This window comes from Equus przewalskii, chromosome 21 (assembly GCF_037783145.1).
Source record: "Equus przewalskii isolate Varuska chromosome 21, EquPr2, whole genome shotgun sequence".
NCBI classification, from domain to species: domain Eukaryota; kingdom Metazoa; phylum Chordata; class Mammalia; order Perissodactyla; family Equidae; genus Equus; species Equus przewalskii.
Genome location: NC_091851.1, coordinates 21133444 through 21156797, shown reverse-complemented (window position 1 = coordinate 21156797; position 23354 = coordinate 21133444). Strand labels below are relative to the sequence as shown.

Here is a 23354-nt window from a genome sequence, read left to right as displayed (position 1 = left end):
TGAGAAAAGCCAGCATAAAGCACTTTTATTGCAATAATAAAACTTGAAACTCATATGTAGTGCGGAGGGATGGGGTGAGGGTGGGCAGGCAGCACTAACTCCTCTCACCACATCACTACACAGGACCGCAAGGGGTGAGAGGGGAGGGAAAAGCCAGGAGACTCGGAGATCAGCAGGGGGAGCGGAGCGTCAAAAAACCGGAGATGCTGAAGCTGCGATGACCAGCATCATTTTCTTAAGACAACACTCAAGGATTTGTCATGATGGCTGGGCTTTCACTGGGTGTTAAGTGTCTACAAACAGCACCTTCAATTTAAACTTTCGATTAAAGTTCTTAAAATTTAGGAAGTGGAGCTTGGATAGCTATGAGATTACAAAAGTCCTGAATATCCATTAGAAAAACCACAGGATGAAAAAAAAAAAAGCCAGGCCACGAAGAAGGCTTCAGAGGTCCCTGCTGGCCCGGGGACAGATACCTGCAGCGTCCAACATCGCAGTGAAAACGATCTGCTTTCAAAAGGCAGAGGGCTTCGGGGAGGTGGCGTGGGCAGCGGAGGCAACGGCTCTCCCTCCCACTTCAGTCTCAGGTTAGGGCGTTTAATTCAACCAAAGCGCATCTCTCAACTGGGAGAATGATTCGGCCCCCACAGCGCCTCGAATCTGCTATGGCTTTGCAGCGCAGCAGCAAGAACGTTTAATATATAATAGATAAAAATTTCATCCAAAAAATAAAATAAAATAAAGATTCTTGCATCCCCCCTCAACACCAATTCCTATTCTAGAGTTAACCCATTATTTGTGCTGTTAATACTTGACTAATGCTTAAGTGGGAGCCTAGATCCAGAAGACTGAAACTGAATCCTCCCTCCAAAATGGAACAAAGTAAGGAGAGTAACTTGAGGTTTACGGCATGTCATTTAGGTCAACACACACACAGGAGACGGGGAGAGCAAAGCCGGGTGACAGGACACATTCAGTCAGGGTGGATGCTTATACAGAGTGTGGTGGACATCAGGAGAAGCTCCGTACGGACTTGCGTGTGCACGTCTGGAGGCGCCAGATCCCTCTGCGGCACATCTGTTGGGGACAGAGAATCTGTGAGTTCCAGCAACTCAGTGCCCTGGGTGTGTGGTGGGGAGAAGGCCGCCTGCCACACCAAGTCCCTTCCCCACGGCTGCAGGTTTCACCTGGACCAAGCCTCTTCTGCTCCAGGGGGCAGAGCCAGCTGGGCTCAGGCTGGACATACAGGTGAGCAACCTCCTTCCTGCTTAAACTGGTCGTGTGTTTTTGTTCTTTGGTGAGGAAGATTGTCGCTGAGCTAACATCTATGCCAACCTTCCTCTATTTTGTAGGTGGGACACCACCACAGCACGGCTTGATGAGCCATGTGTAGGTCCACGCCCAGGATCTGAACCTGCGAACCTTGGGCCACCAAAGTGGAGTGTGTGAAGCTAACCACTACACCACTGGGCCGGCCCCGGTGTGTGTTTTTTTAAACCTAAGCTTAAGTTTACCTTGCTGAGGACAGCAGGAGGGGCAGTCCACCAAAGCCGCTGACGATACAGTTCCCCTTTATCATTGGGTCTCCAACTTGGCTACATGCAGGAACTGCCTGGGAGCTTTAAAAAAGTCTTAATGCTTGGAGCCCACTCCCAGTGACTGTGGTTAACTGGTCTGGGCATCAGGAGTCTTAAAAGCTTCCCTGGTGACTTTAATGTGCACAGCCCTAAGCTGGCATTCCTCAAGATGAACAGAAGTAGAAAATGTCTGCACTCTCCATTCATTCATGCAAACCTCTAACTTTCCGGGTTTGGCCCTGGGCTTTCCCTCAAGACCCCTGCGAGCAGCTGGGAGGCGTTCTCTGGCAGTGTGGGGAGGCTTAGGCCAGGTGACTTGCAGCCCCTCCTCCCTCTCTCCCTTCCTGGCCCTGCCTCCATCCTACCAGATTTACAGAAAGCCTGCTCCGAAATCAAGACAACTTCAAGCCTCCCCTAAGGACATTTATGTTCAAAGGATTCGGCTCTCAAAGAACCAGAAAGAGGGTCTGGGCCAGGGGTAGACCTTTGGGCAGACAGAGGCTCGGAAAACTGTCAGCGTTTCCCTCCTGATAGAAACGACAAGTGGAGACGCCAGAGTCATCAAACCTGACCAGGCCTGGATGACCCTGGCGTGTAGGGCTCAAACCACTGAGAGAGAAAATAGCTAATAATAAAAAAAGCTCTTCTACTCAAAGAAGTCCACAACAGCACAAGGCCACACCCTAACAGACAGGCTGGCAGCCACTTATTGCAGCTTTCAAACAAAAACGTTCTCACCCAGCCCCTGGCTGTGGCCCTGTGCTTCCGGGGGCAGGAGGGGAGCAGATGTAGAGGCCTAGGGCCAAAGGGGAAGAAGACGACGCAGTTATGTGTTCCAGGATTGTCAGACCTACATGGAAAGTTATGGGCCAGTCACATATTGAGTTTGGTTTCCTAGAAATGAGGGGAGAGGAAAGAAAAAAGCCCAGGAAGGGGAAGCAGGAAAGGGCTTCTGGTCGCAGTCTGCGACTGCCTGATGTGGCCTTGAGTATGGCCTTGCTCTCTGGGCCTGTTTCCTCACCTGCTGCATAGGAGGGTGACTCAGGTCCCTAAGACCCCGTCCTAGGACTGTCTGAGAGCATCCTTTATACTTCACAAGCATCCTCTGGCCTCGCCTGTCAACCCACTGGTAACAAGCTGTCTGAGGGCCGGCTTGGTGGCACAGTGGTTAAGTTTACACGTTCCACTTCTCGGCAGCCCGCGTTCGCCGGTTCGGATCCCAGGTACGGACATGGCACCACTTGGCAAAAGCCATGCTATGGCAGGCGTCCCACATATATAGTAGAGGAAGATGGGCACGGATGTTAGCTCGGGGCCAGTCTTCCTCAGCAAAAAGAGGAGGATTGGCAGTAGTTAGCTCAGGGCTAATCTTCCTCAAAAAAACAAAAAAAACAAGCTGAGCTGCTGTCAAGTGTCCTAGGCTTGCTCCCCGAGGCAGGTGGCCCAGGTGGTAAAGCCTCTCTCATACCATCTACCAGGCAGCGATCACAAACTCCATGAATGAGGCAGCTGCACAGACTAGGACAGGGCAGGCAAAGTCTCCAACAGGCTTACTTCTAAAGAACTAAATGGCGGCACCAGAAATTTGGCCTATATTTCCAGCTCCCAGTTCAGTTTTAGTTTACAAACCACTTATAAAAATACTTAATTTAAATAACCGTCAGCTGCACCATCCCCATGACTTCGTTTGAGAGCATATGCCATCCCTTCCTATAGGATGGTCAACTTTTACATTCAAGGTAGACACTAATAACTAAACTGAAAGGCTACCTGACAGGGGAAGACCACAGAGGAGAAAAACACCCCATGGCATTCCTGGTTCTCTGTGCCCGCCTCAAACACCGGGCATTACACGGAGGAGCAAAGGTGGTTACAGACCCTTGAGCCTTAAGGTTCCTTACCCAAGAACAGGGAGCACAGGGAGGAAGCCACTCCTGTCATTCCAGTTTTAGAAGCTCCACATCAAAGACAAGGGTGGCGTTTGGCGGGATGATGCCCGGGTGCCCAGTGGCACCGTAGGCGTAGTCTGGGGAGATCGTCAGTTTGGCTCTCTGACCCACACTCATCTGTGAAAAGAACGAGGAGGAAAGAATCAGCTGGACGCACTCCCCAATTGTCTTGGCAAGCAGCAGACCTGTTTACCAGGGTATCCCTTGGCCAGGATGGTATGACTAGGACATCCCAGGGACTGCATGGCTGCCTGCGTGCTGGGCACCCCCATGTCAGGTCGTGGAGGTTGGCAGTCAGGCTGAATGATCCCTGCGCCCGGCTCCAAGGGGCTCAATGGCAGATAAAAATCCTCTTGATTCCCGGAATGGTCAGCTTCTCAACCTTTCTGCCCAAGTCTTACTGATCTAACTCTGGGCAGCTAACACTCTGAAAGTGTCACCACTTAGTCCTTCAGTGGCCTGTCACTCAAAGGACAAGTTAAGTGGTATGTATGCTCTTAAAAAAGGAATAATTTCTTCAAGACTTTGCTTTAAAAGAAAACCCAAAGAAAGTAATATTTGGGGTAATCTCCTTTTCTGTACTTTCTATATTTATACTCATACTCAGAAATATAGAAAGACTTTTAAAAAGATAGTATGATTTTCTGGGATACCAAGTAGCATGTACAGTATGCTTCCATTTGTGTGAAAAAGAGGAAAATATTATAATTTGTACTCACCCATATAGACAGAAAACATCTTTGGAAGGACACAATACCAGTGTTTTTCAAAGGAGAGAACAGAGTACAGTGGCCAGGTCAGACGGAAAATTTTCACTTTTTAAAATGTATTTGTACTTTTCTTATTTTCTAATCACTACACCAATAAATTTAAACACCTATTTTCTGAACAGTGAGCAGGTTCCCTGCTCTATTTCCATCCTTTTACCCGTCTCTCTAAGTCTCCATGTGCACATTCCTGGCTCTCTGACTCAACCCAAGAGATGGTGTAAAGGGGACGCCACAGGTTGTAAGGAACTTTCTAACGCAACGCAGAAGTCTCGCTTCCCACAGCTGCCTTCAGAACCTGCGACATGCTGGACCAAGGTGGCAAGGACAGTTAAAGCTTATGCTTTAGCTAATAAAATTCAAAACGATCGTATCCTTTTATCCAGCTATTCCACTTCCAGAATCTTCTGTTGACAACCCAAATGCCCATTATAAGGCACATCTGCACCATGGGTGAGCCACTAGAAAGAATATAGTGACCTTAAATGTACTAACACAGAAAGACGCCCAAGATACACTGTTAGATGAGAAAAGCAAGCTGAAAATAGTACTTGTGACAGGACTGCATACCTGTAAACACAAACCAAACCAACAAAATTATCAAAAGAAAAGGAAAAGGGACACAAGATGAGCCCTCTCTTCTCGTGCTTCTAACTCACTTGCCGAAGAAATGTTCTGTGGAGTTTAAAGAAGACGCTGTGTGGGTGTCAGAGCGCTCAGACTCCTCACAAGTGGCAGAGCCGTGACTGACCCCAGAGCACGGGGCCCAGGGGAGACTGGGCATCGCCCCAACATCCTGTCATGCTCGCCAGGCCTGGGATGTAACACAGGCTGATAACGCTATCTCAGGGCAGCTACAGTTCTTGGAAACACAACACAATTATTGTTCCAGCGCCGGGACAGCCAGAAAAGATGAGCTGTGCTGTGCACAATGGCGGGTATGGGAGACGGGGGACGGGCCACAGACCCAAGAGCCGGCCAGATGTGGGAGGTGGGGACAGGATGGGACAGAAAGGAACGGTTGGCAAGGTTTCCAAAGGGAAGTAACCCACAAAGATCCTCTCCTTCTAGTCCTGCCAACCCTCTGCTCTGCAAGAACAGAAATCCAGACACCTGGGAGAGGGAGGGGTTAAAATTCTGGAAGTTAAACAGTTTATTTGGAGATAAATCAGTGACATTTTACAGAGGAAGCAGAGCAATGTGTGTTCAGGAAAAGAAAAAGATAAAAATCTTTCTCTCCACTTTGGTTAAATCCCCCATTTTCTTTGGTGAGAGAGGTAATTAACAGACTAATTACCCACCACGCAGGGCCTAATTATAAAGCCCGCTGGGTTTCAGGCCACTGAACACCCCTTTACCTGGTTACTGCCAAAGAGAAAAACTCCTGGGCTCAACGGAAGGATTGGTTCCAAGTGAAATCTGGCAACCCTGGGTCCCTACTGTCTACCGGGAATTTCGGAGAATTGGCAGGACAAAAGCTGTTTACACAAATGGAGACGGGAGAGGTGACGAAACAGACTCAAGACAGACGAAATGACTTTCTACACGAGTACGACCTCTCAGAAGTGGTCTGACACAACATGGTCAATAATAAGACAAACACAGATTACAACTACACCGAGATACCATTTTTCACTCCTTATATTGTCCTGAAGTCAAAAGCTTAACAACACACTGTGCTGGTGGGACTCAGACGAGACAGGCAGCTTCATAACCTGCTGGTGGCAGTTCACAGGGTAACCCCTACGGAGGGCACCTTGGCAATATGTCAAAAGACAAAGCCACTGAATCCCTCACTCCACTTCTGAGGATGTGCTTATGGCGACATTTGCACAAATGTAAAATAAAGTCCAAAGAAGATTAGTGACTGCAGTATTGTGACAATACTGGAAATGACCCAAATGGCCATCAGTGGGTGCTGGTCAAATACATTAGAGTACACTCCTGTAAAAGGGTGTCCTCCTCTTTCATGTCCTGGTATATAAGGGGTCAAAATAGATTAAGTGAAAAAGCCATGTGCTGAAGAATGTGTGTGCCTAAAAGGAAAAAAAAAGCCATGTTTTGTATGCTTAAAGAAACTCTACAAGAAACATTAATAACAGGAGTTACTCGGGGGGCGGGGGGCACTGGAAAGATAGGGTGAGGTGGCAGAAAAACTTCTCACTTATACTTTTTTTGATTTTTGAACCATATGAATGTCCTACCCAGAAACATAACTTAAAAGGTAGACACTAGGAAACAACACAAAACAAACGAGAGCATACCTGGGCAACCCCTTCTTCCCAGCCTCGGATCACCTCCTGCTTGCCCAGCATAAACTTAAAGGGCTTGTTTCTGTCCCGGGAGGAATCAAATTTCTTTCCATCTTCAAGCATCCCTGTGAAAAAGGGCAGTTGTAACATGAGCAACAAGGAGTAATGACACGAGGCAAGTCAGAAGCCAGCAGCAGAAGGCCCATCCCAGACGCCAGCACTCAAGGGCCTGGCAGGGTGTCCGAGGCCCGAGGAGGAACTGCGGCGTCCAGGGAGGATTTCCTGTGTCCCCACTGGGCCTCTAAGGAGCTAGGGGAGTCCCTCCACTCCAGGCTCGTGAACACTCTTCCCTCACTCCAAGCAGGAAGCTGATGACCAGAGGCAGGCAGTACCCTACCTTGGTCTGGAAAATGGCGAAGTGCACACACTCCTGGCACGAATTTCCAGCACCCTGTGGATTTCCTCCCAGACTAAGAATCACTGTGAGCTCTTTACACACAGACAATGGCCGAAAGTCACATACAGTGCAAGAAGCAATATTCCTTTCTCAACTCAGCCGTCATCTTTTACAGAAACGTGGGTAGTGTCAGAACTGAACTGCACTGTAGGTTACTTGTTGCGGGAGAATCAGTCATGGCTGCTCATCTGCCTGAGAGCGCTCCTGCTGAGGGACCCAGCAGCTGCTGACACAGTGCCCCTGGGCCGTGTCACAGAAGCAGTGGTTAAGACCCACGTCAGGATTTGGAGATTCAAGAGGACCAGTGGTGATTATTTCACTGATAATCCAACAGAAACAGAGCCACTTCCAGTGTGCTCTGCTTCACGGGAAGACAGTGTCCACAGACGCTCTGCTAAGAAAGGGAAGACGAGTGGAGAAGGCACCTGCAGAGCTCAGGCTTCAGCACCTGCTGCAGTTAAAGCTCATGACTCAGTGTGGTTTTCAACTGCGGACGAATCTTTGCAGGTGGTTTTCACGGGCAGCATTTAACAGGGTCCAAAATATGGAAAGTTTTAAGATCAAAAAACGAAACGCCCAAACCTAAATCAAATGATAACAACACAACAAAACAGAACACCCTAAACCCTCAACTTCCAAAACAAAATAAAGTTCTTGCCCTTCACGGCTGGGAGAAGGAGAAAGGATTTCTACTTTCAACTCAATAGGGAGCTTCCAAAGTATAAAAAGAACGGTTTTATGGAGGAGGGGGAACCAATTCAAAGTCGCCAGTTTTTCTGCAGATTTGCATTGGAAGCCACTTGAACATTCCCAAATAAACATACTAACCTAGGTACAAACGGGTATAGTGACCTAGGCTTACCTACTTCCCTTCTTTCTTCTCATTATATACAGAAGCTCTCTCAACCACCTTTTACGTCACTGCCTAACCAGAGACTCTTACAACAAGCACAGCCTGCACAGCCCCAGCAGGGTGAAAGCATCTTCTTGCCCCAGCCTCCAGCTCATCCTCCCTTTCTTTCCCATGTGAGTTTTATGCTCACCAAAGATCAGTTAGCTGTGTTTATTCTCAAATCCATTTATGTGAGCTATACTTACTGAGTATAGATAATAAATAGCATGTAAAATAAATGAAATATGAGTGTGAATAAGTGGTCCTAGCTGACTGCTTGGAAAGACTCAATAAAGGCAAGTCACTAAAAAATACTGCTAGTGAATAACTGTGTATGGGTGAGACCAATGCATGTTTGGAGGAAGAAAAATCTTAAAAATCTAGAAAGGTTTGACATTTAGATGACCTCACAAGAGTCCTTGCTCTACTTTAAAAGAAGCCAAAATTAGTTTTTGCAAGAAATTTGATGGGAAACTCCACGAGAAGAGCCACCCTCAAAGAAACACATGGCCCTTTAGTAAATGATTTCTGTTTGGATTTGAAATAAAATGTTTAGAACTACAATGGGTACCACAGAAATACAAAAGATTGTAAGACAATACTATGAAAAGCCATACATCAACAAATTGGATAATCTAGAAAAAATCGATAAACTCTTAGGATTATAAAACCTTCCAAAGCTGAGTCAAGACAAAATAGAGAATCTGAATAGACCGATCACTAGTAAGGAGACTGAAACAGTCATCAAAAACTTCCCAGGAAACCAAAGTCCAGGACCAGATGACCACAAAACATTCAAACATTTAACAACTATCCTTCTCAAACTCTTTCCAAAAAACTGAAGAAAAGAGGAAGGACACTTCCTAACTCTTTCTACGAGGCCAATATTACCCTGATACCAAAGAGAGAGAAGGACGACACAAAAAAGGAAAATTACAGGCCAATATCACTGACGAACATAGATGCAAAAATCCTCAACTAGATATTAGCAAATCTAATACAACAATATATTGAAAAGATTGTACACCATGATCCAGTGGGATTTATTCCAGGGATGCAAAGATGGTTCAACATCTGCAAATCAATCAATGTTAATACACAACATTAACAAAAGGAAGAATAAAAATCAGATGATCGGGGCCAGCCCAGTGGTGTAGTGGTTAAGTTCACGTGCACCCACTTCAGAGGCCCAGGTTTCATGGGTTTGGATCCTGGGTGGAGACCACCCATCAAGCTATGCTATGGCGGTGTCCCACTTACAAAATGGAGGAGGACTGGCATAGATGTTAGCTCAGAGACAATCTTCCTCAACAAAAATAAAACAAACAAGTAAAAATCACATGATCATCTCAATAGATGCATAGAAAGCATTGGACAAGACACAGCATCCATTTATGATAAAAATTCTGAACAAAACAGGAATAGAAGGAAAGTACTCAATGCAATAAAGGCCATATATGACAAACCCTCAGCTAACATCATATTCAGTGGTGAAAAACTGAAAGCTACTCCTCTGAGAACAGGAACCAGACAAGGATGCCCACTTTTGCCACTCTTATTTAACATAGCATTGGAAGTCCTAGCCAGAACAATCAGCCAAGAAAAAGAAATAAAAGGGATCCAAATTGGAAAGGAAGAAGTGAAACTGTCACTATTTGCAGATGACATGATTTTATATATAAAAAGCCCTAAAGAACCCACCAAAAAACTATTGTAAATAATAAACAAGTACAGTCAAGTTTCACGGTACAAAATCAACATACAAAAATCAGTGGCATTTCTGTACACTAACAATGAAATAGCAGAAAAAGAAATCAAGAAAACAACCCCATTCACAATTGCAACAAAAAGAGTAAAATGCCTAAGAATAAAATTTAACTGAGAAGGTGAAAGATCTCTAGATTGAAAACTATAAAACATTGCAGAAAGAAATGAAAGACACAAAGAAATGGAAATACGCTCCATGCTCATGGACTGAAAGAACTGACCTAGTTAAAATGTCCATATTACCTAAAGCAATCTACAGATTCAATGCAAGCCCTATCAAAGTCCCAACAACATTTTTCACGGAAATAGAACACAGAATCCTAAAATTTATATTCAACAACAAAAGATTTTGAATAGCCAAAGGAATCCTGAGGAAAAAGAACAAACCTGGAGGTATCATGCCCCAATTTAAAATATACTACAAAGCTATAGCGATCAAAACAGCATGATACTGGCAGAAAAAGAGAGACACAGATCAATGGAAGACAAATGTGAGCCCAGAAATAAAGCCACATGTCTAAGGACAGCTAATTTTTGACAAAGGAGCCAAGAACATACACTGGAGAAAGGGAAATCTCTTCAATAAATGGTGTTGGGAAAACTGGACAACGACATGCAAAGGAATGAGAATAGACCTTTATCTTACACTATATACAAAAATAACTCAAAATGGATTAAAGATTTGAATGTAAGTCCTGAAACCATAACCAGATAGACAGATGGCCAACAGGCACATAAAAGACGTTAACATCACTAATTATTATGGAAAAGCAAATACAATGAGCTATCACCTCATAGCCATCAGAATGGCTATTATTAAATAGACAGGAAATAAGTGTTGGAGAGGATGTGGAGAAAAGGGAACCCTCAGACACTGCTGGTGGGAGTGCAAACCGGTGCAGCCACTGTGGAAAACAGTATGGAGATTCCTCAAAAAATTAAAAATAGAACTACCATGATCCAGCTATTCCACGTATGGGTATTTATCCAAAGAACATGAGAACACCAATTGGAAAAAAGATCTATGCACCCCTATGTTCACTGCAGCATTACTCACAACAGCCAAGACTTGGAAACAACCTAAGTGCCCATCAACAGATGAATGGATAAAGAAGATGTGGTATATACAATAATGGAATATTACGCAGCCATAAGAAAGATGAAATCTTGCCATCTGCAACAACATGGAGGGTATTATGCTAAGCAAATTAAGTCAGAGGGAAAAAGCCAAGTACCATATGATTTCACTCATGTGGAAGACAGAGAAACAACACACACACACATACAGAGAATAGACTGGTGGTTACCGGGGGGAAGGAAGCTGGGGGCAAGGAAGCTGGGGGGAAGGCAAAAGGGCAAAGGGGTGCAAGTGTACAGTGACAGATGGCAGCTAGACTTTTGGTGGTGAACACCATGTAGTCTATATAGAAGCCGAAATAAAACGATGCACAACCAAAATTTATACAGTGTTATAAGCCCACGTTACCTCAATAAAAAAAAATTAATTAAAAAAGAAGGTAGGGGCCAGCCCCGTGGTCGAGTGGTTAAGTTCACACGCTCCGCTGCGGCAGCCCAGGGTTTCACCAGTTCGGATCCTGGGCGCGGACATGGCACCGCTCATCAGGCCATGCTGAGGTGGTGTCCTACATGCCACAACTAGAAGGACCTACAACTAAAAATATGTAACTATGTAGTGGGGGGAACTTGGGGAGAAAAATCAGAAAGGAAAAAAAAGGTTAGAGAAGCCCTGTCACTTTTATGACTGACACATCAACTACCCAGTTGTCCCAATCATGATGGGTGAAAAGGGATTCTCCACTGAGCCAGGTGAACAGCATTAAGCTCAAAGCTTATGTGTCTGCCCCGTTTCTGGGCCTCTGTGGTTGCATTCCCAGGACAACCTTCCCGACTCAGCGATCTGAGAACCCCAGGTGCATGGCGGGATCAAAGGTCGAGCACCTGTGCAAAGAGGGCACCACCTTCTTCTCCTCAGCACACAGGTGAGAGCAGGACTACCTTCCATCTCTCGTCTAGAAATGCTTCTAACCTTTGCTAAGCCCCTGTAGTCTACGACCAACAGTGTTTACAAAGGCGGGCTCACGGTGGGAAAAACAGGCAGGTCCCCAGGACTCAGACCAGAATGCACGTCCTTGTGGGCACGCCTTTCTATTTTCTATTTCATCACATAAATACGAGGACTGCTACATTATGTCTCAAACGGGCGCGGGGAGATGCACACAAGGCAACACAGTGGCTATCTAGAAATGGTAGAAATGTGCATGATCGTTACCTTTCTCTTCTCTGTTTTCCAGAAAACAGAAGTGGGAAGCTACAGGTAGAGGGTACAGCGGTTAGAGGCATGAGTTCTGGAGCTGGGCCCCAGATTATTACAGTGATTCCCTCCCTGCTCTCTCCGCATCAGCCCTTGCTCTCCTACAATCCAAACTTGCCACGGCAGCCAGAGGGACGTTCTCTTAAAATACAAGTCAGACCCTATTACTCCTCTGCTCAAAACCCTCCCGTGGCTCCCCACCTCACTCAGAAGAGAAGCCAAAGCCCTTAAGTCCTGAAAAGTCAAGGCCCTGTAAGAGCTGCCACCCCACGCCGCCATCTCTCTGACTTCATCTCTGATTACTCTCACACTTCTCCACTCCGAGAACATTGCTTCCTTATGTTCTGTGTACACACCAAGGATACTTCCACCCCAGGGCCTTTGCCCTCACTGTTCCCTCTGCCTAAAATGCCCTTAGCCAGGCAGTCACATGGATTATTCCCTCACCTCCTTCAGGTCTTTATTCAAATATCGCTTTCACATTGAGGCCTTCACTGGTCTAAAATCTCAACCCTCTCCTGTCCCCTCCTTAGCACTTACTGACTAACGTACAATATATTTTTACTTATTAATCATTATTTGTTACCTGTCTTTCCCAGTGTAAGATCTCCAAGGGCAGGGACTGTGTCTTCTTCGCTCCTGTATTCTTGCTACCCAGAACAGTGCCTTGCACATAATACATAGTAAGTACTTGTAGAAAAATTAACGGCACCTTTCCCCTTCCAGACCTTTGCACACACTTGGCAAGCCCCTTCCTTGTGCCTGAGCCAGCCACACACATCAAAGACCGTGTGGCACTTGTAGCCCCAGGTGCAGGGTGCTCAAGGCACTTCCCCTGTAATGGACCACTCCCTGCAAGGCAAGCACCTCGCAGGCAAGGCAGGGCTTTCCCCAGCTCCTAACACATCTGTTCAGTGAGTGAGGGAAAGGTTTGGTGTGTTGATCTGTGTGTGCAGTAGGTGTGACCGGAAGGCGTGGTCACAATTTTACTAATCCACAGGGATTGAACAAAGTCCAAGATGTTGTGAATATGTTCTGTCTTACTCTAACCTAAAGGAAATAGAAATATTATACCCATCATAACAAGAATGTGGGCTTTCCCCACTCCAGCGAGTCTAATGCAGGTCCTAACTGCCTGCGCACTCCGTCACTGAGGACCTACTCCATGCCAGGTACCAAGGGGGAGAGACCACCACCAGTGAACACCACCAGTGGGGGCCTGGCCTCCTGGAACTTGCAGTCTGCCAGGTAAAGAGCAGATGTAAGACACACAGCCCAGACTCAAGAGGAAATGGGCGGGTGCCTTGTTGGAGAGTTGGAGGCGTGTGTGCATAGGCAAAAACCACTGTAGCCAAGGACCTGTGGAGACCCACTAACGGGTGTCATTTAAACTGTGATAGAGCCTGCTTTGTGGTGGCACCTAAGCATAGGGCAGAGCCCTTCATACAGGGAAAGGTTGGTGTGTCTGAGGAACCCAACGCAGGCCAGGGTGGTCTGAGCTCCGGGCAGGGGAAGAGTAAATTAAAGGCGGTGAGAGAGACAGCAGCATCCAGGAGCTGATTATTTCTCCCTCTCCCTCCTGTTCCTCCTCCTACTTTTTGCACTGCTGGAGCTAACCTGGCCAAAATTAAAGGGGGCTGGGGGAAGGAATGCAAGGACTCAGGTGAGTTCCCCAGTAGGTAACAAAACAGGCAAGAGAAAAAACAAATAAAAATAAGCAAACTCCACTGTGAGCGCCAAAGGGAGAGGGGGATAGTACACATCTAAGTTATCCATAATACCCTTGGCCTTTTCCACGGGAAACAGCAGCTGACAATACTATTTTTAGAGAAAATCCCAAGGCAGATAAATGACCCCCAGTTTACAGATATAATGAACCGATTAGCACTTGACAAAAATCAGTTTTCAATCACCAAAAATGTTCAAGTTAAAAAGCCTATGGGGGGGCCAGCCCTGGTGGCCTAGTGGTTAAGTTTGGTGCTTTGGCGGCCTGGGTTCGGTTCCCAGGCGTGGACCTACAGTGCTCTGTTAGCAGACATGATGTGCTGGCAGCCTACAACTAAAAAACAGAGGAAGAGTGACACAGGTGTTAGCTCAGGGAAAATCTTCCTCAGGGAAAAAAAAAAGCCTATAGGTAAATGAGTGAATTTTATTGTACATAAATTATATTTAACAAAGCTGTTAATGAAAAAAAAAGTCACTGAGATCCACTGAAAGGAACCAGAGCTCTTTGAAGACATGACTGAGACCAGGACCAGGGCAGTGAAATCAAGGAAGTGATTAAGGAACAGTGGCATGAGCTTGAAGGGGCTCTTACGGGCTGAATTTGGGACAATATGAGTAGCAAAAAGAATAATGAATGTCAAAGATTTTAAGGCTCTGAGTTCACAGTATACTAAAAAACGGGGAAAAAGTCACTTGCCACCACTGGGGATGACTATAAAACCAATTCCTCACTTTAAAAATTGGTGATTAAAGGGAAAGAATTAAGTTTTACCCTATTTTATAGAGGAATGGCAGCTAATAAATGTAGAAGGTATGAAAGAATTTTTAAATCGCCACTTTGCAAATGCCAGCGAGATCCTTTCTTCAGGCGATAACTATCACTAGCTGTAAATCCCGACAGGCAAAGGGCTGACGAGGAGCAGGCCTCTGAGCACGTCCAAGGGCTCCACAGACAGCCTGCCAGCTGCACGGGAAACGCACCTTCACGAGACCAAACTGAGCATCACAAACAGCGATGTTCCCCTCGGCGTGCCGAGTATGAAGCACACAGCATCACGTATGAAGTCTGCACGCTAAAAGGTTTCACCAGAAACTATTCAGACATTTAAAACTCAACTTCCAGTTTACAGGAAATCCAGGCAGTGGAAGGAGTTAAGATAACACCGGGAGAAAACAATGAGACAGACGTGGGGTATTCTGTAAGATAACCAGCCTGCTCTCTTTGAAAAACCAGGGTTGGTAAGAAAAAAATCAGCGTGAGACTGACAATATCCGACTGCAGTGAGTGAACCTCAACTGAATTCTGGTTTTAAAAAAACAGACTTAAAAAACACTTTGGGGGCCGGCCCCGCAGCTGAGTGGTTAAGGTCACGCACTTCACCTCGGTGGCCCAGGTTTCTTGGGTTCAGATCCTGGGTGCGGACACGGCACCGCTCATCAGGCCATGCTGAGGGCGCATCCCACATGCCACAACTAGAGGGACCCACAACTAAAAAATACAACTATATACTGGGGGAATTTGGGGAGAAAAAAGTAGGAAAAAAAAAAGATTGGCAACAGTTGTTAGCTCAGGTGCCAATCTTTAAAAAAAAGAAAAAACACTTTGAGGACAACTGAGGTAGTTTCAACATGAATTTGGTTTTAGATGCTACGGAATCATTTTAAATTTTTTTGGAGGCTAAGGAGAACATCCTCATTCTTTGAGCATGCTCAAGCATTCAGAGGTAAAGGGTCACGAGGTCTGCAAGTTAAATGGCTCAGCAAAAAAATAGGTGATAGCTCAATACACGTATTCTGTAAGTAGACAAAAATGGCATACACGACAAAATGTCAGCCATCATGGAATCTACGTGGTGGGCACACAGGTATTTATCATTCTACCGATCCTAAATTGCACGTAAGTTTGGGGCCGGAGTGCTGAGACCAGGACTCTGTCTTTCTCCCACTTTAGACATCACAGGGGGTGCTGGCAGGACCAAGGACCAGGGGGCATACGTCACTCAGTGCCTGGGACACACGGAGCCTTAATGACACAATAACGGCATCACTGTCACTGCCTCTCCCAAAACGCACTCACCCCCAGCTCTAACACTCCAGCAGGTCCTCACAGGAGGCGCTGTTACTGGCATTTTACAGATGGCATGTGGAAGCTGAGAAAAGTGGTACAATTTGCCCAAGCTCTCACAACATGTTAAACGGCAGAGGCAAGATCTGAACCCAGTCAAGGACCTACATCGTCTTTGGGGATCACTGTCCACCTGGCACCACCTGTGCCCACCTGCCCAGGCTGGCACTCTACACATCCAGGATATAACCTGGGCCCCATTGCTGCCCTCGCCCCCAACAGTTCAATGTCCACACAGCAGCCGGAAGGTGGGGGGGGGGGGTCCTGTTAAAATCCAAGCCAGCTCATGACCTTTTAACGGCTTCTACCTCACTCAGAGAGAAAGTCTCATAATAACCTACAGGGCTCCACCACCACCTCATCTCGCACCACCTCCCCCCTCACACAACCCATTCCAGCCGCACAGGCGCTCCTGCTCCTCTGACACACCAAGCACGCCCCAGCCTCGGGGTCTGCACCACTCTTCCCTCTGCCTAGACAGGCACACTGCTCCAACTTCCTTTGGGTGATATTAAAATGTCATTTTGTCAGAGGCCCCTTCCAACCACCCTCACTTAGCGCAGCAAACTCCCTCCCCACGCCCTCCCGCTCTAACCCCCCACAGCGCTCCTCAGCACCCGGCGGCGTGTCACACCTTCGCGCTATTAGTCTTATCCACTACATCAGTCTTCGTTTAGTTCACTGACCATGTCCCTAGTGCGTGGCTTGCTGCTGCTCAGTGAACATCTGCTGCAGGCAGGCAAGGGTCCTGCTGCAGCCCTGCCCAGTTACAGCCTCTCCACCTGAAGATGGCACGGGGGCCCTCCGAGGAGTCTGCTGGTGGTGAGCCTTCCTCCAGACATCAGATCATCGGCCAAGAAACACCCAGCAGGGAAATGAGTGCAATAAAGCAGAGAAGGGAGGCTCCAGAGAAGCAGGGGGCGGAGAGGGGGTTGCAGGAAGGTGGCTACACCTGCCCTGGGAGCCTCAGCATCCCTCCAAGTGGGCCTTCGAAGGAGACGCGGCTGGGGGACCCTTGGTTTTTCTCAGAAGCCAGACTACTAACAACTTAAACCCGACCCAAGGACAAGATGTCAACTGGCTTTTAAGAGGATAAAAAAAGAATTCCTTCAATCCACTTGAGACTGCCCTGACAATGGCAGGCACGTGGCCTGCTGCTGTGAGTAAAAGCGACATAAGCCTAGCTGTGTGTCAGGACAAGCTCAACAATAAAGATGACCAAACTACCGGAGGCAAGGAGGGAGCTATGAGAAGCCACTTGATCCTCAAGGCACATACTTGGCAGGTTACCTTTCCACCTCCTCCCTCCCACTTCAACGCCTGTCATGCTACTAGGAGGTGCCTGGCTGGTGACAGCAAAGTTTTCATTTTCCCTTCTGGCATCACAAAAATGTGGCACAGCCTTTCTGAGGCCATGCTCATACTGTGCTCTGCTAGAGGCCACCGAAGGCACCAGAGGGAGCCTTGAGAGTGGCATCAAGGCTACTAGTGGCAGCTACTGGCAGCATTTAAAACGCCCACATGGTAAAAGTCTGTGCTATGCAAATCTCCAGTGGCTGAGGGGATTTTGGCTACCTTACTCCCACTGCCCCTAAATCAGCAGTAGTGGGCAGCTAGCCAGAGGGGACTGTATCAGGAGTGTTCTGACCCAAACCTGAGTCAATCAGAGTCTCTCTTCTAGGAACTGTAATCATTGGAGTCACAAAGCCAAGCAATCTGAGCTAGATAGTCAAAAGGAGACAGAGAAACTGGGCATGGGGGGGGGAGGAGGGGTCAGCACTGGGGACTTCCACCATCCACCACTTGGGAGAGGCAGAAAAGGAGAAATCTGTAACAAGAGACTACTGAGGCAGCCAGGTAGAGAGAAACAGAGATGAAAAGTAGGGGCATCATGAGAACTTCTCCCTTCTTGAGGCCCAGTGGGGCTCCTGCCATGGAAGACCCTTAAATCTTTATCATTATTCTCCCCCCTGCCACATCATGTTGCCTCAAGATGGATTCTGTTCCCAGGGGTGTAAAAGCCTTAACTGCTACAGATGAAATCTCAAAGCACCTACCTATTCCTCTCACGCCCCCACAGGTTTCAAACAGGTTCTTCCTGGGAGGCTGGTGGCAAAGGCCCGCAGGAACAAAGCCGCCCGCCCAAGAACAGCCTATTCTGTGAGCATGAGGCAAAGCTGGCTCCTCACTAAGGCGTCTTTGTAGGGCTTATCAAAAATGAAATAAAAAAGCAAGCTTTTGTCCTAAGGCACGCCAGGGTCCTGCTGCTGTTCTGGGCACGTGTGGGTGGGTGCCACCCTCAAAGAAAACACAGACTTGGAGAAGAGGCACCAGGAGCCCTGATGATGTTCTGGGTCCCACGACCATCTGTTCTCTTAGAAAGAGGCTCCAGACATGCTGTGTGGGGACATTTCACCAAGAAGCAAAGTGAAATGTGGTACTGCCTACATGCTGGTGTCCAGTCCTGCCATGAGCCCTAGGAAGTAGCTAAGCCAAGGACGAGGGGTACAGCCTTGGGAGTGAGACAGATGTAGTCAATTATCCTGGTGTGGACAAATTGCGGGGGAGAGGGAGCAGAAGTCACCTCATCACCTCTGAGGCCCAGTCTGTGTCTCAGTTGCTGTGGGAACTAACAAACTGCTCGCTCACCCCAGCGCTGTAAACAGGCAATGGTTACTCTTCTCACCTCATTGATCAAAAAACAACCAGAGTGACCAGCTTTCCTCCACGAGACCTCCTAGACTCAGGTGCTGACCATGGCCTACAAAGACAGCCATTTAAAACGCCAAAACCGCTTTCCAGTTTTGTTCACAGGTATGAGACTGTTCCCCACAAAGAAGGGTTTCAACACCTCCTCCTTTGGTGGCCTTTTAAAAGGTTCAGCCCTTAACCCTCTCCATCCCCTGCCCTCATTCCTTCCCATGGAGAAGGGCCAGAGAAATAACACAGCCAGAGAAATAAAAGGGAGAGGGGATGTTAGCTGCTGTTTTTTTCCTTCCCAATGAAAGTCATTTCCCTCAATAGAGAGCTCCCCCCACAATCCGGTAGAGAAGGGCAGAGCCAGTCCCTGAGCAGCAGGGTCAGAACTGCCTACAGCCTACTACCCAGGAGAGGAGGAGGAGGAGGAAAAGGGAGGGAAGGAGAAGAAACAGAGGAAGGAGGAGGAGGAACAGAGGAAAGGGTGGGAAGGAGGAGAAAGGGGAAGGGGGGGAGGGGAAGGGAAGGTTATTCACATCAACAACTGCGCTGCAGCAACCCCCCCCCCACCCAGCCACGGAATCTCCGCCTGCTCAGCCTCCCCCCTCCTCCCCAATACAACCCAGGAGGACCTTGTAAGGGCATGGAGTAAAAGATGGTCCCAAGGCACATGACTCTGAGGTCTGCATTCTGGCTGAGGGTCTACAATCTCCTTTGGCTTACATTACTGTTTCTTACCCTAACTGGGCTTCAGCCTCCTTATCTTCAAAATGGGGAGGAGAAAAGCCTCTACTCCTAGAACCCGAGGAGGGGTGGGGGCTAAATTACATGTTCTGTCAGCCTGGGCCATCACTGCCACTGAGGCTTGGATTTCTAAGTGGCTCAAAAGTAAGAAGAGGAAAGCGACCGCGCAGATCTCGTTCCTCCGAGGCCAGGCTGAGCCAAAGCAAAGACTTAGTTAGCGGGACGTTTCCCCACCCGCAGCGGAGGGCAAATCCTCAGTCCCCCGGGGGGAAGAGGCAGCTCCGCAGACTGGGAGTTACCTCGCCCGTCTCATCGCCATCCAGACAGGGCCGGAAGCGGGGTAGGGTGTCAACCGGGACACAGAAGCGGTGCAAATCCTTTCTGATGGTCCCTGGCCAGGGCTCTGCCCATTCCTGAGCGTGTGACCTTGGGCAAGGGACTTCGCCTCCCCAAGCCTCAGTTTCCCCGTCTGCGCAGTGGGCATAAGGGCAGCATTCGAGGCACGAAACTGCTTTAGAAGCGCGAGATAACGCCCGGCCCGCAGTCGGCGCTCACAAGTGCCGGCTCAGACCTTCCCGGGCTCGGCAGGCCCGAGGCTGCCCCTCGGGGGCGCTGCCGCCGCCCAGGCCTCGGCCTCGGGCCACGCGGGCCCCGTCGTCGCCACGCCCCGGGCCTCTGCCCCCAGGCCTCGGGGCGGCCACAGGCGGGCCGGGCCCCCCCTCCGTGGGCCCGCGACTCACCCGTGTAGTGCACCACGCAGGTCTGGCCGCGCTTCGGGAAGGTGCGCCCTGGGGAGACAGACAGACAACCAGACGGGCGCGGTGAGCGGATGCGCGCGGCGGCGGGGGGCTCCCGGGGGCCGCCGGGGGCGCCTACTCACCGTCTCCGGGGGAGATGGTCTCCACCTGCACTCCCATGGCTGCGGCGGCGGGCGCGGGGCGGGCGGCGCGGCGGGCGGCGTGGACCACGAACCGACCTGGCTGCGACTCCGCGGCTCTGCCTCGTCCCTCCGCGCGACGCCTGCGCACGCGCGCGCCCCCGCACGCCCCGCCCTGCGTGCGCGCTCCATGCGGCGCGCGCGCCCCCGAAGCCCGGGCCGCGGGGCAGGGGCACTGGAAGCCGGGAAGCCCCGAGGCCTCCGGATGCAGCCTTTTGAGCGGCCGTCGGCTCCCCCCACCCTTCCTGTCGCTGGGCTTCCAGCCTGGCGGGCATCTCCTTAGCCGAGTTTCCGCAGCTGGGAAAGGGGAGTAAGCACGGGGGGTCCGCCAGTTTCTGACTCCGTGACTGAGCCGGTTCACATGGCTAAGTGCACAGTTACCCTGCAAAGGATGGGTGTGGGAGGTCAGCGCAAAAGTGCATTCATGTTAGGTAAATTCATGTCGATAAATAGTTGGAGATTCTGAGCTCCGCTTTTCTGCGCTGGAGGAGGAGCCAGAATTTACACTCACCTGCATGATCCTGTCCTCTCCGGTCGGGATTCATTCATTCATTCATAGCTTACATACGTACATTCTTATTGAGCACCTACTGTGTGCCATGCACTGTGCTAGGTGCTGGGGAAACAGCAATGAAGGAGACACTCAGTCCCTTACATCACAGAACTTAGAGCCTGGTGAGGGAGAGACCACCAAATAACCACACAGATAAACGTAAAGTTTCACATCTACAAGTACTGCGAGAGAGTGACACATGGCGTTATGCTATGAGAGACATACAACAGAGCTGCCTGACTTAGCCTGGAGTGTGGTGAAATGCTTCCCTGCGGTAGCCAGGCTTAGCCAAGGTCTGAAGGAGTTGACCAGCTGTGTGTGTGTTGGGATGGGAGAGGCAGACGGAACAGTCAGAGGCGTTGTGACCTGAAAGAGCGGTGACACAGTCTACGGCCTGAGGGAGGCAGGTGGACTAATCCTTCTCTGCGTCTTCCTCCGTGTGCTCCTGAGGTGTCTCAAACATGACCTCCAAGTTCTTTGACACTCTTTCCATCATCAATATCCCCTTCCTCAGAATCTCAGGGAGTTTGTGACTGCTTCGGCAATTTTCATTGTTATTTAGGATACAGGCTGTAACAGAAACCAAATTAACAGTGGCTGAAATGAGGCAGAAGTTGCTGTCTTTCATAACACTCCAGGGGCGGGTGCGGCAGCTCGGCTTCATAGGCTGTTCCGGGATGCATGCTCCTTCTACTGTGCCTCCCCATCCTTAGGATACTGCCCTCTTATGCGTGGTCCAACCTGGCTCTCCAACATGTTGGCTTTCCAACCAGTGGAAAGGGGGAACATGAGGACATATCCCCCTTCCTTTAAGTGCACCACCTAGAAGTTGCATACATCTCTTCCCCTCACACCTCATTGGCTACAACCGATTGTATGGCCAAAGCATGGGAGGCTGGGAAATATAGTCTTCATTCTGGGTGGCCATGTACCCAACTAAAAATAGGGATTCTGTGCCTATAGAAGAAGGGAAGAATGGATATTAAGAGAGAATTTAAAAAGGAGAGCCCAGCAGTTGCCAGGACTCTACTCCCCACCACCACCACCTAGAGAAAGTCACACTGCATAGAGTTCCTGGGTCCAGTTTTCCCTGAAGTCCAGCAGCGTGTGGCTTCCCTCACTTTCATTCTGTGATCTCTTGGTTCTCTTCATGGCTCTGGATTGGGCATCTGTTCAAAATATAGAGCTGCCTTTGAGACGGTGTCCGTCCCAATCCACAGATATAAGACTTTGTTTACCTTTTCCTCTGGGGATTCTCCAAGAACCTCATGTTTGCACCGCCTTTTCTTCACTGCTTTGAGGAAAGGAAAGAAAATGTATGGCTACCATTTCAGCCTCCAGCGGTGCTATGCAGGCCTGAGGTAGGACTGATGTGTGCTGTGCATCGACACAAGGGACACATTAAATGTTTGTAAGATTTTTTAAATAAGTAGGAGAGTTCCTTTCCAAGTGGGTTTTGATTCTATGTTCATTTCCAGCCTAGTTATTAATTATGATTTTTTCTTAGAGACTTGATTTATTATTTTAAGCCTAGTTATTAATAAAAACGTTAAGTAGTCAAATCTTTTAAAATCACGCTTTAGCAACTTGAAGAACTTAAAATAGAAATAGTGAGTGACTCTAAGAGGTGGGACTGGGAAAAAGGAAAGGAGATTCTGACTTTTTATATAATATTCTGAGCTGACAGAATTTGTTTTTACTCTCTGAGTGTATTACTTTTGTGATTTATAAAGGAGACAGAGTAGTTTGAATCTCAAGGTGTAAGCATCTCTGATGACAGGCGAAGTGATCCCTTCCTAGCAGCTCTGAAATCTGAAAAATGGGGCTAAGCTTTCTTTGGGTTTACCTGTTTGTGGTTCATTCAGGTTCTTCAACATGTAGGTTCATGTCTTTAACCAAATATGGGAAGTTTTCAGCCATTATTTCTTCGTATATTTTTTTCTGCACCACTCTATTTCTCCTGTTCTTCTCAGATTCTTATGACACAAACATTAGCGCTTTTGAAATTGTCCCACAGTTCCCTGAAGTTCTGGTCATTTTTCCCCCAATCTTTTTTCTCTCTGTTGTTCAGAATGGATAATATCTAATTTTCTCTCTTCAAGATCACTGATTTGTTTCTCTGCCATCTCCATTCTGCTATGTACTCATCCAAGGAATTTTACAATTTTGGGTTATTTTATTTTTCAGTTCTAAGATTCCCATTTTGTTCTGTATGTGTTCTATTTATTTGCTTACACTTTCTAACTTTCCATGTTTCTATGTTTCTAGGTGATTTGCCCTTACTTGTTGAAGCATTTTTATAGTAGCTGCTTTAAAGACTGTAAGATAATTCCAACAGCCATGTCATCTCAGCATTGGCATCTATTGATTTTCTTTTCCTATGTGAGTTGAGATTTTCATGTTTCTTCATATGTCAAGTAATTTTGGAATATATCCAGACATTTTGAGTCTCATGTTATAATCCCCAGGGTCTTTTCAAAATCCTGTAGAGAATGTTGTTATTTTGTTTTAGCAGGTAATTGACCAGACTGGGCTCAGGCTGTGAGTTCCAACCAACCTTCTATGGATTGTGATTCCAGC

The 23354-nt window shown here is 48.0% G+C and overlaps 1 protein-coding gene across 2 annotated transcripts; it reads right to left on the bottom strand.

Moving 5' to 3' along the window:
- On the bottom strand, positions 1–20371 carry FKBP1A (FKBP prolyl isomerase 1A). 2 transcript variants are annotated; one of them, XM_070589012.1, is made up of 5 exons: positions 20165–20371; positions 20025–20072; positions 6558–6670; positions 3479–3643; positions 1–1077 (listed from the first exon to the last, which is right to left on the bottom strand). In XM_070589012.1, the coding sequence occupies exons 1-4, from the start codon at positions 20199–20201 to the stop codon at positions 3515–3517; spliced, it is 327 nt and encodes a 108-aa protein (XP_070445113.1). In that variant the 5' UTR covers positions 20202–20371; the 3' UTR covers positions 1–1077; positions 3479–3514. The 2 variants fall into 2 exon arrangements, with proteins under 2 accessions (XP_070445113.1, XP_070445114.1); XM_070589013.1 differs by lacking the exon at positions 20025–20072 and having other exon boundaries at positions 20165–20370.
- Positions 20372–23354: the final 2983 nt, after the last annotated feature.

Coding starts and splice junctions, on each gene's coding strand:
- FKBP1A (XM_070589012.1), bottom strand. CDS start 20,201: ATGGGAGTGCAGGTGGAGACCATCTCCCCCGGAGACG. Junction 20,073..20,164: donor GACCATCTCCCCCGGAGACG/GTGAGTAGGCGC, acceptor CTGTCTCCCCAG/GGCGCACCTTCCCGAAGCGC. Junction 6,671..20,024: donor CTGCGTGGTGCACTACACGG/GTGAGTCGCGGG, acceptor CCTTTTTCACAG/GGATGCTTGAAGATGGAAAG.